Source organism: Bison bison, unplaced genomic scaffold (assembly GCF_000754665.1).
Source record: "Bison bison bison isolate TAMUID 2011002044 unplaced genomic scaffold, Bison_UMD1.0 scf7180017864480, whole genome shotgun sequence".
NCBI classification, from domain to species: Eukaryota; Metazoa; Chordata; class Mammalia; order Artiodactyla; family Bovidae; genus Bison; species Bison bison.
This window is the reverse complement of record NW_011495040.1, coordinates 2,917,059-2,932,908: the sequence shown is the minus strand read 5'-3', so window position 1 is coordinate 2,932,908 and position 15,850 is coordinate 2,917,059. Positions and strand designations below refer to the sequence as shown.

The 15,850-nt window shown below is 46.0% G+C and overlaps 1 protein-coding gene across 8 annotated transcripts in view; it reads left to right on the top strand.

Annotated features, from left to right (window-relative positions):
* The window catches only part of REEP1 (receptor accessory protein 1), a 137,870-nt gene that overhangs the window by 48,570 nt on the left and 73,450 nt on the right, over positions 1–15,850 (top strand). For all 8 annotated transcript variants that reach the window (XM_010862221.1, XM_010862218.1, XM_010862217.1 and 5 more), the window contains one exon: positions 10,905–10,977. In XM_010862221.1, coding sequence (XP_010860523.1) covers positions 10,905–10,977 — 73 coding nt within the window. The remainder of the gene's footprint in view (positions 1–10,904; positions 10,978–15,850) is intronic.

Genomic DNA, 15,850 nt, shown 5'->3' with positions numbered 1-15,850 from the left:
TTTTAAATCAATTTGATAAGTTTTATTTTATTTATTTACTTTAAAATTTTTGCCTGCATTGTGTGGCATGTGGCCACACATGGGTTAGTTCTTTGACCAGGAATTGAACCTGTACCCCTTGCCTTTGGAAACATAGGTTCTTAACCACTTGACTGCCCCAGGGAAATCCCAGTACGAGTGTTTTAAGTGTGAATTTGAATTCTGAATTTTGATAAATGGACAGTCATGTAGCCACCACTGCAATCAAGATGCAAGAAGTTTCCATCATTTTCCATAATTCTTTCACTCTACTTTGTAGTCACCTCTCCCACCATCTCTAGTCCTTGCACAACCACTGATTTTTTTTAATCCCTATAAACTTTCCTTTTTCAGAATAGCATATAAATGGAATCATACAGTGTATTGGTTTGGGGTTTGACTTTTTTCATGGAGTTGTAATGCATTTGGGACTCCAAATGCTTTTGATTGCAGCAAGTTGAGTGGTTCTGAGATCCACATGGAAAACCAATGGCATTCCTGTATAACATTAAAAACCAAGAGAAAATCTAATTTTAAAAACCCATAATACCATAAAAAAAAAACTCTTGAAATATATACTTAAGAATAAAGAAAACAAAACAAGTCCAAGGTCTTTACAGAAAAATCTGTAGCATATCTTGAAAAGATGTTAAGGAAGACTCAGTAGAGGGGACCATGTTCATGAAAAGGAAACCCGATAAAGATGGTGACTCTTCCCAAGTAAATCTGTAATTTCAGTGTACTCTCAATCAGAACAGATAAAGTTTCTCATGGAACTTGACAAGCTGTCATGAAATTCATGTAGAAAATCTAAGGGCTAAGAATAGGCAAGACAGCATTAAGAATATCAGGATTTAGGAGACTTCCCCGGTGGTCCAGTGGCTAAGACACTGTGCTCCCAATGTAGGTTCGATCCTTGGTCAGGGAGCTAGATCCCACATGCCACAACTGAGAGTTTGCAAACTGCAGCTAAAGGTCCCATATGCTGCAACTAAGACCCAGCGCAGCCAAATAAATAAATATTTTTTAAAAAGAATATCAGGATTTATTATAAAGCTATGGAAATTAATACCCTGTGGTATAGGTGCATAGTTGGTTGGTAGACCAGCGTAAGGGAATGGAGAACTGAAATAATATCTATACATGTTAGAAAACATTACACGTAATGGTAGAATTGAAAATCAGTGGGGGGAAAAAAAAAAAAGAAAATCAGTGGGAAGGAATTTGGTAATTGTTATTAGAACAGTTGGGATCCTTACAAAAAAAGCATAACATTGAATCCCTAACTCATAACATACATAAAGATAAGTTACAGATGAATTAAAACCTAATAGTGAAAAAGTGAATCTTAAAAACTTTTATGAGAAGATATATGTGGCCAGGATTTTCTCAACAAGATATAAAAAAGCAAGCTATAAAAGACTGATATATTTATCACTTAAAATTTAAAACTTCTGTACAACAGAAGGGACCACAGCAAAGAAAGTTAAAAGGGCTTTTTATTGGGAAAAGATGTGTGCAATCCATATGTCCAAGGCATAATTTATACCCAGAATTCACAAATAAGTCCTAAAAATCAGTAAGAAAAAGATAAAGAACTGAATGGGAAATAGTTCAGTTAAGGGGGCCAAATGGCCAAGAGGCATAAGATGTTAATCAACTTCACTTGCAATTGAGGAAATATGGATTAAAATAAACTTGAGATACTGTTTCACATTCTTCAGATTGGCAAAAAAATTTTAAATCTGACTGTATTAGTTTGGCAAGAATGGAGAATCCTATGCCTTCTGATACAGAGGAACAGGTCTAATCCCTGGTTCAGGAAGATTCCACATGGCACGGAGCAGCTAGGCCCGTGTAAACTGCTGAGCCTGCATGCTTCTACTGAAGGCTGTGTGCGTGAAGCCAGTGCTTTGTAACGAGAGAAGCCACTGAAATGAGAAGCCCACTCACTGCAATGAAGAGTAGCCCCCTCCTCATTGTAACTAGAGAAAGCCCAAGTGAAGCAATGGGGACCCCCCCCCCAAAAAAAAAAGAATGGAGAACATCAGAACTCGTTTACACTGCAGGAAGGAGTAGAGACTGGTATGACCTCTCTGGGGAGTGGTTTGGCATTGTTTGGAGGAAGGTGCTGTGCCCTGCAACTCAGCAGTTCCACACTGTGTGTAAACCCTAGAGTAAGTCCCACCTGTGCCCAGGGAGATTTGTATAAGAATGTTCATTCTGGCTCTGTTTGTAATAGTGACAACTTGGAAAGAACCTTAATATGCATCAATAGAATGGGTAAATAAGCTGTGATAAATTCACATAATGAAATGGTATACAGAGGTTTACAGTGAGCTGGAGTGACTTCCCTGGTGATCCAGTGGTTAAGAATCTGCCTTCCAGAAATAGATCGCCAGTCCAGGTTCAACCCATGAGACAGGACGCTCAGGGCCGGTGTACTGGGATGACCCTGAGGGATGGGATGGAGAAGGAGGTGGGAGGGAGGTTCAGAATGGGGAACACATGTACACCCATGGCTGATTCGTGTCAATGTATGGTAAAAACCACTACTATATTGTAAAGTGATTAGCCTCCAATTAAAATAAATAAATTAAAAAAAAAAAAAAAAAGAACCTGCCTTCCAATGCAAGGGATGTGGGTTTGATCTCCTGTCAGGGAACTAAGATCCCACACACCAACTAGAGAGCCTGCATACAGCAACAAAGACCCAGCACAACAAGAACAAAAAAGGTCTAGAAAGACAAGTCTCAATACGGATCAAAAATTTCAAAACCATAAATTTGAATGAAGAAATATTTTGGTGGAATACACATAGTGTGATTTCATTTACATAATGTTTAAATAGAAATACATTTTTGTCTGTTTCAGCATGGCTTACAGAGTTAGTAAAAATATTACTGAGAAATAGTGAGAATGAGAAACACCGAATTCAGGAGGTTGCTTATTTGGGGGAAGGAAGGAAAGAAAAATATGAGAAAAGAGTACCTATAGGAGACTTCAGATCTCTCTCTCCTGTTTTAAGTTTTTTCCATCTTAAAAATTGTAGCATATTTATTGAAATGCCAGTAGGCACTCTAGCACCAAGGAGGACCCTTATGTGACAGTAGAAAGTAAAAATGGTCTTGGAAATTAATTCTCTTAGAAAGTAATCAGAACTGATTCATAGGGACTTCCCTGGTGGTCCAGTGGCTAAGACTCTGTGCTCCCAATCCAGGGGACCCAGGTTCAATCCCTGGTCAGGGAACTAGATCCCACGTGCTGCAACCAAGAGTTCTTATGCTGCAGCTAAAGATCCTGCATGCCACAATGAAGATCTAAGATCCTGTGTGTCGCAACTGAGACCCAACACAGCCAAATAGATAGATAAAAATAAGTAAATATTTTAAAAAATAGATTCATAAACTTTCATGGAAAAACCTACATAGGACAATAATCAGAAATTTTATATTTTGCATTGGTGCCAAGGGTGCATATTGCTGCCAGGGCTGGGGTCCCAGCAGGGCTGGGAAATGGTGGAGTGGCTGGAAGCAGGGGTGACTGAGTGTTGAGGGGGGAACCTGTGGACTTGGCCAAGATGAGATCAGGCATGCACTCACCCTCTGGGACCCTCCGCTGTTGTTTGGCTTGGTGAGCCCAGTGAGGGGCTCAGTGGGGCTCAGTCAGGCTTTCAACAGACCTCTTACCTCTCTTCTTGTGCTTCAGTCGTGTCCAACTTTTGTGATCCCATGGACTGGCCATGGCTACTAGAGTAGCCTGCCAGGCTCCTCTGTCCATGGGATTCTCCAGGCAACAACACTGGAGTGAGTTTCCATGCTCTCCCCAGGGGATCTTTCTAATCCAGGGATCGAACCTGAGTCTCTTATGTGTCCTACATTGGCAGGCAGGTTCTTTACCACTAGTGCCACCTGGGAAGCCCTTTCTTCTTAGGAAATTTTAACTCCTTGGAAATTAACTGGAGAAAGAAGAGAGGCCTCTGGATCCTACTCAAAGCAGTTATCTTATGTCATTTAAGCTGAAGGAAAGGAGAAGGGCCCAAGGATTGAAAAACAGCACCTAGACAAGGGTTTCTTCACCTTGGCACTTCTGATGTTATGGACCCAATTAGACTTTGGGGGGCTGTCCTGTGTGTTGTGGGATGTTGAACAGCATCCTAGGCCTCCCCCAACAAGATACTAGTAGCGTTCTCTGAGTTGTGATGACCTGCATGTTTCCAGATGTTGCCCAGATGTGCTACTCCCAGTTGGGAACTGCTGTCTCCGAGGTTAGCATTCACAGGAGGCCCATTGACCACCCACATCCCACCCCCGACCCTGCTGCAGCTGGGGGGAAGTGAAGGCGGCAACCCGGATGAAGGCCCCTAGTTTGGAGCAAGAGGAGGAATCAAGGGCAAAGATAGCAGGGATGCAGCAAGCAGATACATGGAGGCAGTAGGTTGGGTTGGGGGCTTCCGGGGAACAGTAAATGGCTGTGGGCAGAGGGTGGGTGGGTGCAGAGCTCTGTGGCTCTGGAGTGCCAGGTGGGACTCTGTTCACAGACAACCAGGTGGAGTGTGTGAGCACAGAGCCTGGTTTCCCCTCTACAGAAGACACTCAAGCCTTCTTCCTTCCTGCTCTTGAGCCAACCTTAAGCACTTAAGTGGCCTTATTCCTCCTAAGAATTGTACAGCTTCTCTCTTGACATTGTAGAGAGAGTTATGTGAATCTGAAGTGGGCTGAAGTTCCTTGGAGGTTGCAGTTGTTTGATATTTATTCATCCATCAGACATTCGTCCAGCAGCCACTTGGGCAGGCACTGTGTCAGGTGCTGGGGACCCCACTAATCAATCTCGCTGGCCTGGATGGTCTGACCCAGTCAGCACAGGCTGCCCTGGGAGAAGACAGTCAGGCTGTTGTCTGGCTGCCCGGGTCACATCCCAGCTCAGCTCCTGGCTGTTTGTCCCTGTAAGCCTCAGTGTCCTAATCTGTAAAATGGAGTAGTAAAAATTCTTCCCTGTAGAGGGAAATGGCAACCCACTCTGGTGTTCTCACCTGGAGAATTCCATGGACAGAGAGGAACCTGGTGGGCTACAGTCCATGGGGTCGCAAAAAGTCAGACATGACTGAGCACCTAAGCACAAGAATTCTTAGGGCTTCCCTGGTGGCTCAGATGAAAAAGAATCTGCCTGCAATGCAGGAGACCTGGGTTTGATCCCTGAGTCGGGAAGATCCCTTGGAGAAGGGATTGGCAACCCACTCCAGTATTCTTGCCTGGAGAATTCCACAGACAGAGGAGCCTGGTGGGTTACAGTCTATGGAGTTGCAAAGAGTCAGACATGACTGAAGAATGCAAAAATTCTTAGCCTGTATTGATGTTGAGAGGACCAAATAAACAGCTTGTAGAGCAGTGCCTGGCGTGAGTGAGCACTCAGTGATATTAATATCATTATTTTTAATGTCTTATTATTAAAACTACGACATAAGAGCTGTAAGAGACTTAACAAGTGTCAAGAAAATCCTGAGAGACAACTGATCAAAGACGCACAGAAGTGGCTCGGTCTTAAAGAATTAGTGAGACTTTGTGGAGGCGGGGTGGGGGGGGGGGAGGGGAAGGTGTGGAGTTGTGGGAAGGTCATGCACTAAGATGCAGGCAGAAGAGCAAGCTGGGGGACTTCCCTGGTGGTCCAGTGCCTAAGACTCCAAGCTCTCAGTGCAAGGGGCCCAGGTTCTATCCTTGGTCAGGGAACTAGCCAGAGCTGAGTTCAAATGCTGCAAGTAAGACCTGACGCAGCCAAATAAATAAATTTTTTTTAGAAATTGAAGAAGAGATAGCCAATAGGAAGTCACACGTTTAAAAAAAGTTTATTTTTATTCCTTTGGTTGTACTGGGTCTTAGTTGTGACATACAAGATCTTCCATTTTTAGTTGCAGCATCCAAACTCTTTAGTTATGGCATGTGGGATCTAGTTCCCTGATTGTGGATAGAACCTGGGCCCCCTGGTATGAGAGCATGAAATCTTAGCCACTGGCCTACTGAAAGGTTATTGCTGAGTCACGAAAGACGCTGGGATTCTTGGCCTCCGGAGGAGAAGAATTCAGCCTGGGGCCAGTGACGAAGACGAGGCTTGATCACTCAGAGCTTTTGTGTAATAAAGTTTTATTAAAGTATAAAAGAGATAGAGAAAGCTTCTGACACAGACATCAGAAAGGGGCAGAAAGAGTGCCCCCCTGCTAGTCTTTAGCCAGATGTTATATAGCTACTAGCAAGCTGTTAATTATAGAAAGGAGATGTCTCAAAACTCAGAGTGGCACCAGGCCCCTCACCCACAACATTCATTTTGAGACAACATTGGCACTAGGTGAGTTATCCCGGGCCATAAAATGATTGACTTGAATCTTGAAGAAAGGCAGGTTTTCAAGTAAGTATATAGTTTCATTAACATAGATTAGGAGAACAATATATGAGTAAAATATACAGATTTGTCAAGTCGGTTCTGAGGGGGAACCGACTTGAAGAAAGACAGTCTAGGATAAATACATAGTTCATTAACATAGCTTAAGACAAACATTTCCATAAGAAAAACGCATTGGTTAACTCAAGGTTTGAGAAAAGTTAAGTTCAGGTAGAACCAGGTGTCATTATGGCAACACAGAATTTTAAGAGAAACCTTTTTAAAATTTGTATAGAGAAGGGGAAAAAAATCTAACACTTGTTTGTTTCCTCCTGCCTCTTAAGAGAAAGATAAAAAATGTCTGACACTTGCTGCCTATTGCCTCCGTTTGGAGGCCCTGGCCTTCCTGCCTGTTACCCACTCACTACCAGGGAAGTCCCAGGAAGTGACACTTGAGCGTGCAAGCATGGCTCAGTGGGAAACAGCTGCTGGCCAGGAGGTTAGGGTTAGGTTCGGAGCTGAGGGAGGTGGGGAAAGAGAAGGGCCTGCCAGGAGGACTTGCTATGAATGGACATCAATCTCAAACCCCTTTGGCATGGAGCTGCTTCATTTATTTTTTCTCCAAAATAGATTTAGGAGACCTTGCCCTTTTCATTCCATTCTCCCTCCTCTGGGCAGTGAAATACTGGGTCTAGTCCCTTACATGCCGGTGTTTCTGAGCTTTTGGAGACTGGAAAGCACAGACACATTTGTCTTGCTGTCCCTATGCTGTCAAAAGGGAGCCAGGTGGGGGGATGCTGGCACCCATTCACATCTGAGTCCCCCAGGCAGACGGAACACAGGCCTCCTTTGTCTTGGCCCTCGTGAAGCTTTCCACCTCTATGTCCACTTGGGGGGTGTCGCTGGCTTTGGGGTTCACAGAAGAGCTGATCCATGGGCTGTCAGGTGAAGATGCACTTTCCACCGGTCTCTCCTGCTGCTCACGCATTGCCTCAAGGCAGGGGCTGGACACCCTCCTGGTCGTTGCTGTTGTTCAGCTGCTCAGTCACATCCGACTCTTTGCAATCCCATGGACTGCAGCATGCCAGGCTCCTCTGTCCTGGCAGACATGACTATTGACCAGGGCCTCTGTGCCAAAGGAGGGCGTGTTTGTTTCTCCGGGGCCTGTGATGTTGTGCTGGAGGCTTTGTTGAAGCAGCCTGGTGCTGTCCAGCATCTCCTCACTATTGAGACCTCAGCCCCAAAGTCATGAGCGTCCCTTGGGTGGCTCTGACCCTTGCTTCAGCACTTTATGAAATTTCCCAGAGGGAACATATATTTACCAAGCACTTCCTCTGCCCAAGGGGTGTGGGTTAGACTTGTAAGTAGACAGCATCAAGCCAACTTTGTAGAACTTGTCTTGCGGGAGAGACAGACATGGAAAAAACTGATGCAAGTGATATGGATCAGAGCTAAGAAAGGGGACCATCCAGGGTGTGGCAGTGAAGAACAGAAGAGGAACCTAATCTTCAGGGGATGCTGAGGTCAGGAAAGGTCTGCTGAGGTCAGGAAAGGTCTCATGGACGAAGAAAGATTCTCCAGAGTATCTGAGAATACTGCTTAGGGTGAAGCGGGGCTGGGTGGGGGGGTTGGGGAAACCTCCTCCTCTGAGCTGACTTGTGACAGATCCCAGTGGATTTCCTTGGGCTGCCTGTGTCTTTGGCACTGTGGCCATCTTTTTTTTTTTTTTTCTTTAATTAATTTTTTGACATTTTATTTGGCTGCACCAGGTCTTAGTTGCAACACACAGGATCTTGGATCTCTACTGTGGCATGCGGGATTTTTTTTAGTTGAGGCATTTGAACTCTTAGTTGCGGCATGAGGGATCCCTGACCAGGAATTGAACCTGGGCCCCCTGCATTGGACTCAATGGACATGAGTTTGAGCAAACTTCGGGAGATGGTGAAGGACAGGGAAGCTTGGCGTGCTGCAGTCCATAGGGTTGCAAACAGTCAGACATGACTGAATGACCAAACAACCCCTGTATTAGAAGCGCAGAGTCTTAGGCACCGGACAGTCAGAGGAAGTCACCGTCTCCTTTTGAATTTTCTTGTTTTCTTTCAGACTATGTTTTTGTCCCTTTGGCTGTCTTCTCTAGCTCCCTAGATACAATTTCAGCCTTCCAGGGCGTGGCCTTGCTCTCCAAGGCAGTGGACAGTGTTGGTAAGGAGTCGGCACAGAGGAGGTCAGTCTGGCTGGGTCCCTTCCCCTCCTTTATCCTTACTGGTCATGGAACTAGGCAAGCTCGGGCTAGCCGCTCCAGCCTCGGTGCCCTGTCTATGGACGAGGTTCTTGTTACCAAGGTTGTCTGAGCTCATGTCTGCAGAGCACTTAGTGCAGGGCCTGTGTAAGTCTAGGTTACAAAACCCTTTCCCCTTCCCATTCAGCACCAGAAACAGACTTGGTTCAGTTAGCTTTCTGTTTTTCCATGGAAACCTGATGAATGTGGACTGTCAAGGTGTTACCTGCAACAGCTTATTGTAAAACTAAACCCTCCTTGATAAATAGCATCTGATGGGAGTTCTCTGTATGACCCCCACTGATGAACCAGCCATGGCTTTGGGCTTCCTGAGTGTGGTGTCTCCTTTCATAGCTCTGTCCATAGGGTTGTCACATGAGATGCTGGCCCTTATGGGGACAGAGCCAGGATGGTATAACAGCTGGCACCTGAATTGACACGTAGAGGTGACTTCACCTGTCGGGTGAGAGGATGAAATCCTTTCAGCTCCAGCATCCTGTCAGTTCATTCATTGAAAAATATCTACTGAGGGGACTTCCCTGGTGGTCCAGTGGTTAAGAATCCACCTGCCAATGCAGGGGACATGAGTTCGATCCCTGGTCTGGGAAGATCCCACATGCCACAGGGCAACTAAGCATGACAGCTACCGAACCTGTGCTCTAGAGCCTGCAGGCTGCAACTACTGAAGCCTGCATGCCCTAGAGCTTGTGCTCCAGTACATGAGAAGCCACTACAGTGAGAAGTCTGAGCACCACAACTAGAGAGTGGCCCCCACTCGCCACAACTAGAAAAAGCCTATGCACAGCAGTGAAGACCCAGCACAGCCAAAAACAAATAAATGAATAAAATTAAAATAATAATTATTAAAGTATCTATTGAGTCTCCTATGTGGAAGGTGCTGGAAACACACTGTTGAACAAAACAGATCCATTCTGTGCCCTGAGGCACTTAGAGTCCAATTAGGGGATGCTGTCAATCAAAACATCACATGTCCTGATCAAATTGTATATCATGCTTTGAGAGTGTAGTGGGAAGATTTAACTTAGGGGGAGAGGTCAGGGAAGGCTTCCAGGAGGAGGTCATATGGAGCTGGCATTTGATGAGTGAATAGGTACCAACCTGACAAAGAAGGAGGTGGGGGTGGGGGTGCAGATTCCAGAAAGAAAGGACAGGCAAAGACTCGATGGTTGGGGGTGGGGAAGGGACAAAGTAGAGAGAATGAGGGCAAGTGGAGCTATGCTATGCAGAGTCTGATTATTTAATGACCTGGTGCATGGCCCCAGGAGTGATGACTCAGTGAGAGCTGAAGCCCAGACATCACACTGGTGTCATTATTTTTGCTTCTACATCTTCAGAGCAGTGGGAAGCAGGTTATTGCAAGGTGGGGATTGTCTGGTGGGAGAAAGGGTTGGCTTGATTGGATTTACAAACTGAACAGCTGATTCTGACTGCAGGATGCTGAAATCCAGTCTGAAGGGAGTAAAATTTGAAGAAACTTGGAGTGATGCGGTTTTGGTAGCAAAGGAAGCCCAAGGTGTAGGTGGGCTTAAGAGAGCATCTGATGGGGATTAGCAGCAGGGAAGAACATTGGGCCTTTTAGAAACATATGTATAATTATTAATTTTTAGTTTTGGCTGTGGTCTATCTTCGTGGCTGCAAGGACTCTCCTAGTTGCAGAGAGTGGGGACTGCTCCTCCTTGTGGTATGTGGGTTTCTCATTGAGGTGGCTTCTGTTTCTCTGGAGCACAGGCTCTAGGTGCACAGGCTTCAGAAGTTTCAGTGAAAGGCTTGGTTGCTCCATGGCATGTGAGACCTTCTCGGACCAGGGATGGAATCTGTGTCCCCTGCATTGGCAGGTGGATTCTTATTCACTGGACCACCAGGGAAATCCACTGGGCCTTTAATTTCAGGGGTCTTGGCTGCTCAGCTTGGTTTCCCACCTCCAGAGCCCCCGATCCTCTCATTTTTGGCTTCTGTGACCCCAAACCACCCTCCTGTGTTGCCAAATGACAGATTGAAGGAAGGTGGGTGTGGAGTTGTAACAGGTCATAGAGGTTCCTAAGCACGTCCTAGCCATGAGCAGAAACACTTCAGGGCCTTCAGAAAAATAACCAAGCCCCACAAAAGCATGTTCTGTAGTTCAGAGGATGCTCTGGCACTGAAGACAACATTTTCCATCAGACAGAATGAATGAAAATCACATTTCTCATTTTTTCTCTCTCTCTCTTCCCTCCAGGCTAATATTTGGCACTCTTTACCCTGCATATTATTCCTACAAGGCTGTGAAGTCAAAGGACATTAAAGAATATGTAAGTAGCACAGTTTTTGAGTGGATAGGGTGAGTGATGGTGGGGTTAAGTGGGGGAGGCTGAGTGTGAAGTGGGGGCAGGGCAGATGCCCTCTTTGGTGGGTACTGGGAGCAGGACGGTACAGTGACCTGCCAGATGTCACTCAGGAGTCCTCTCCTTTAACCCTGCTACCCTTTAGCCAGGTTAAAGGAGATTTCATGCCCTTTTAAGAAGAGTCATGAGAATGCACGGAGTGAGGTGGAGGCCATAGGAAAAGAGATGATTGCATAGTCACACAATTTTTTCATTGACTGGTAGTCATGACTGTGACATAATGAAGCATTATTTTAAACAAATGAATATGCTGAGTAACAGAGGTGTTACAAGTACAGAGTGGAAGTGATGAGAGCCGGGAGGCCTGGCAAGAGGAAATGGTAGCTAGAGTTGGAGGCTGCCAGAGGCCACAGGCCGTGGGCTTGGAAGCATGACTTCATCTCTCTGAGTGTCAGTTTCCTTGTCTGGAGCGGAAGGCAATGTTACTGGGAAACAGTCTTGCACTGGGGGCAGGATCCTAATGTCCAACAGACCTGGTTCAGCAGCTCTGAACCCCACTCCACTTCTGTGGTTTGAACATCCACGATCTAAGCACTGTTGCTTTATAAACTTTTAGAGAACAGGAGCTATCATCCTCCTGTGGCTGAACCATCCTCCACATATACCTCCTATACCATCTTCCACAGCACCTGGCCGAGGGCTGGACACAGGTAGGGGATCAGGAGAACTTACTGGGGGGAGGGTTGTGTCACTGTTGGGTGATCTGGGTGCCCCACTCACAGCCCTAAATGTTCTGGGCACCTCCAGGCAGGAGAATCGTCAGACTACCACTCATCGACAAAAGCCTGCGGGGAGTGGAGGGTTGGGGGTGTCCCTCCCCAGAGGGGACAGAATCCTCCATCAAAGTACAAAGGATAGAGATTTTTGTCATCAAAAGACTGAAGTTAAGTCCTGGCTCCAATGTTCGATTGACTCAATACTAGATAAGAACTTTAACTTCCAAGAGCCTCGATTTCCTCATCCGAGCAATGGGTTGATATCAATAGTCCCAGCCCTTAGCGTTGGGAAGGACAAAGGATCTTTGCTCTCCTTTTACTCAGAAGAGGTCAGTTGGCAAGTTAGGCACAGCTAAAGAAATCATTCAGAGCGGAAACCTGCTCTGAAGTTATTTTCTTGGCTTTCCCGGGATGTCTTTAGGATGGAACCAGCTGCCTCTAGATCAACTCAACCAGACCTGCCTCCACCCCTCGGAGTTTCCCAGAATGGCTTGCTTGGCTTGCATTTGCTACCATGCAGGGGATCCAAATGGGGCATGTCCCCTCTGGAGACTGGGTCCCCAATAAGTGTATGTGAAGGAATCTCAGAGTGTGAACTATAAATAGCAGTGAAGTTGCATGCACAGAACCTCATGATTCCTAATTGACTTGGCCCAGGGGACAGCACTGGGCAGCCTCCTCCATGTCTCCCTCCCTTTCTCCGACCCCTTTCAGCTGGGGATGCGGGGACACTGCGCCAAGGAAGAAGGCGAAACTGGAATCACTGCGGTTCAAGGTCTGATCCTCTGCTTTGCAGGGGTACAAAACTCAATTCTGTCTGCTCATCCGGGAGACAGTGAACCCCGGGGAATTGTTTTGTTCTGACTAAACTCAAGGGAGCCTGGTGTAGGACTGGAATGGCAATTCATTAATTTAAACTGAAAAATATAACTGACAGGCAGAGCAGCTGTTTATGTTGGCAGTGCTGTTCTCAGGAGGGAAAGCTTGAGAGTTAAGATTAGCCAGTTTCTCGGTAAAAATGGAACTGCAAGGAAAGAGCCCAGTGGTATTAAGGGAGACTCCTTCCCTTTTTCTGGGATCTCTCACATGCCTTCAACTCACACACTTGCGTGCACATTTACACATTTTCTCACACTCAGACTCACACTCACTTCTTTCCTTCCTTTTGACCAACAGACCCCTTTGTCCGAGAGAGAAACGTGAAAGCTTCCTTTGACTCCTGCCTCTCCTCACCAACCATCCCCACCCACACACCCAGCGGGTAACTACGAACCTCCATCTCTATCGTCCCAATAATCTTTCAAACCAGGTCTCCCTTCTGTGCTGCCCTCTCTCTTCAATGAGATCTTCCCTGGTGGTTCAGACGGTAAAGAAACCACCTGCAGTGCAGGAGACCCGGGTTCGATACCTGGGTCAGGAAGATCTGTTGGAGAAGGGAATGGCCTCCCACTCCAGTACTCTTGACTGAAGAATTCCAAGGACAGAGGAGTGTAGCGGGCCACAGTCCTTGGGGGTCACAAAGACTCGTCAGACATGACTGAGAGACTAATACTTTCTCTTCAATGAGGCTCTCATCATTGTTCCCCTGAATATCCCAGTGGCCTCCCATATCCTTTTTTTTATTGCCCCTGTAACAAATTACCATGAGCTTCGTGGCTTAAAAGAACACAAATGCAGGCATCCCCAGGTAGTCCAGTGGTTAGGACTCCGTGCTTCCATTGCAAGGGCACAAGTTTGATCCCTGGTCGGGGAACAAAGGTACCCCAAGCCCTATGTACAGCTGCCACCCCCCATCCCTGCCAAAAAAAAAAAGACCAAAACCAACTAAACCAAAAAAGCAAAAATGTACTATCTTACAGTTCTGGAGGTCAAGTCAGATGGGTGTCCCTGGTTGAAAGCAAGCCTCCATTTGGAGGCTGTAGGGGAGAGCCCACTTCCTCGCCTTTTTGAGTTCCTGGAGGCCACCTGCATGCCTTGGCTTGAGCCTCTTCCTGCATCTTCAGGGTCACCAGTGTTGTGCTCTGGCCACAGCTGAGAAAGGTTCTCCACTTGTAAGGATTCCTGTGATTACATTGGGCCTGCCTGGTTAATCCAGGATAATCTTTCCATCTGAAAGCCCTTAACTTAATAACTGCCAAGTACCTTTCATCATATAATGTAACAAATGCACCGGTTCTGGGGATGAGGAAGAGGACATTGGGGGTGGAGGCTGTTGTTCTGCCCACCGGATCCCTCACTGCTTCCTCTGCCTCCTGTCTCTCGTGCTCTGTTGTCTACATCATGTCTACAAGCCCTTGATAAATGGAAATCTATTCATTTCACTCCCCCTGGGTCCTTTAATGGCTACTTATCCCCTGCAGGATCAAGTCCAAATTCCATTAGATAATGTTGAACCTTGTTGACCTTGCTCCTTCCTACTTTCTAGCCACATCTCTACAAGCATTCAGCGCTCCTGAGCTCAGCACCCAAGGAGTGGTCTGTGGACTGGCATTATCCCACATCAGCTGGGAGCTTGTTGGAACTTGGAATCTCAAGCCCTACCCAAACCTCTGAAATAAAAATTGGCATTTAAAAAAATTATCATTTAAATTTATTTTTATTGTATTTATTTACTTTAAATTTTTTAATATTTATTGGAGTATAGTTGATTTACAATGTTGTGTTAGTTTCAGGTGTACAGGTAACTCTACTCAAAAATCTGCATTTTTAACAAGATCCTTAATTTGAGAGACACTGCTCTCGACATTCATAGCTTTTTATGTCTTTCCAGACTTACTACACTAGTCAAGGTTTGATGGGCAGATGCTTAAACAGAAAGGAACTTATAGGGCTTCCCTGGTGGCTCAGATGGTAAAGAAGCTGCATGCAATTCAGGAGACCTGGGTTTGATCCCCGGGTTAGGAGGATCCCTGGAAGAGGAAATGGCAACCCACTCCAGTATTCTTGCCTAAAGAATTACATGGATAGAGAGGCCTGGTGAGCTATAGTCCACTGGGTCAAAAAGAGTCAGACACGACTGAATGACTAACACTTTCACTTTCATAGAATTAACTAGAAGGCTGGGGAAAGACCCTCAGAAATTGAGGAAGATCCGAGAAGGCTGGGTGACGACCAAGCTTGTGCTGCAGGAAGGGTCTGTTTAGGAATCTGCTGCCCAGGTCGCCACTACCAAACTGGCTGCCAGCTGCCCATGCCTTTGGGACATTCTTGCCTTTGGAACATCCCATGATGATTCAAAACCCTGGATAGGGACATTTGATTTTTCCAAGTCTGGGTAATAGACTTTGGCTTCCATAAAGACCCACATGCTGGGAGATGCCCTCCAGATTAGAAGGCTTTGGATGCTAGTAGTTCATAATTTTGGGGGGCACACCATGAAGCGTGCAGGATCTTAGTCCGCTGACTAGGGATTGAACATGTGTCCCTGCAGTGCAACCCAGGAGACTGCCAGGGAAGTCCCTGGATGCTAGTAGTTTTAAAAATACACACACACACACACACACACCCTATACCTCAGAGATACTGCATGTTTGATTTCAGACTACAACAATAAAATGAGTATCACCAAAAAGTGACTCACATGCACTTTTTAGTTTCCTAAAGCATACAGAACTTGTGTTTACACTATGCTATAGTCTATTAGGTGTGCAATAACATTATGTCTAAGAAACTATCAGATCAGATCAGTCGCTCAGTCGTGTCCGACTCTTTGCGACCCCATGAATCACAGCATGCCAGGCCTCCCTGTCCATCACCAACTCCCGGAGTTCACTGAGACTCACATCCATCGAGTCCGTGATACCATCCAGCCATCTCATCCTCTGTCATCCCCTTCTCCTCTTGTCCCCAATCCCTCCCAGCATCAGAGTCTTTTCCAATGAGTCAACTCTTCGCATGAGGTGGCCAAAGTACTGGAGTTTCTGCTTTAGCATCATTCCTTCCAAAGAAATCCCAGGGCTGATCTCCTTCAGAATGGACTGGTTGGATCTCCTTGCAGTCCAAGGGACTCTCAAGAGTCTTCTCCAACACCACAGTTCAAAAGCATCAATTCTTTGGCACTCAGC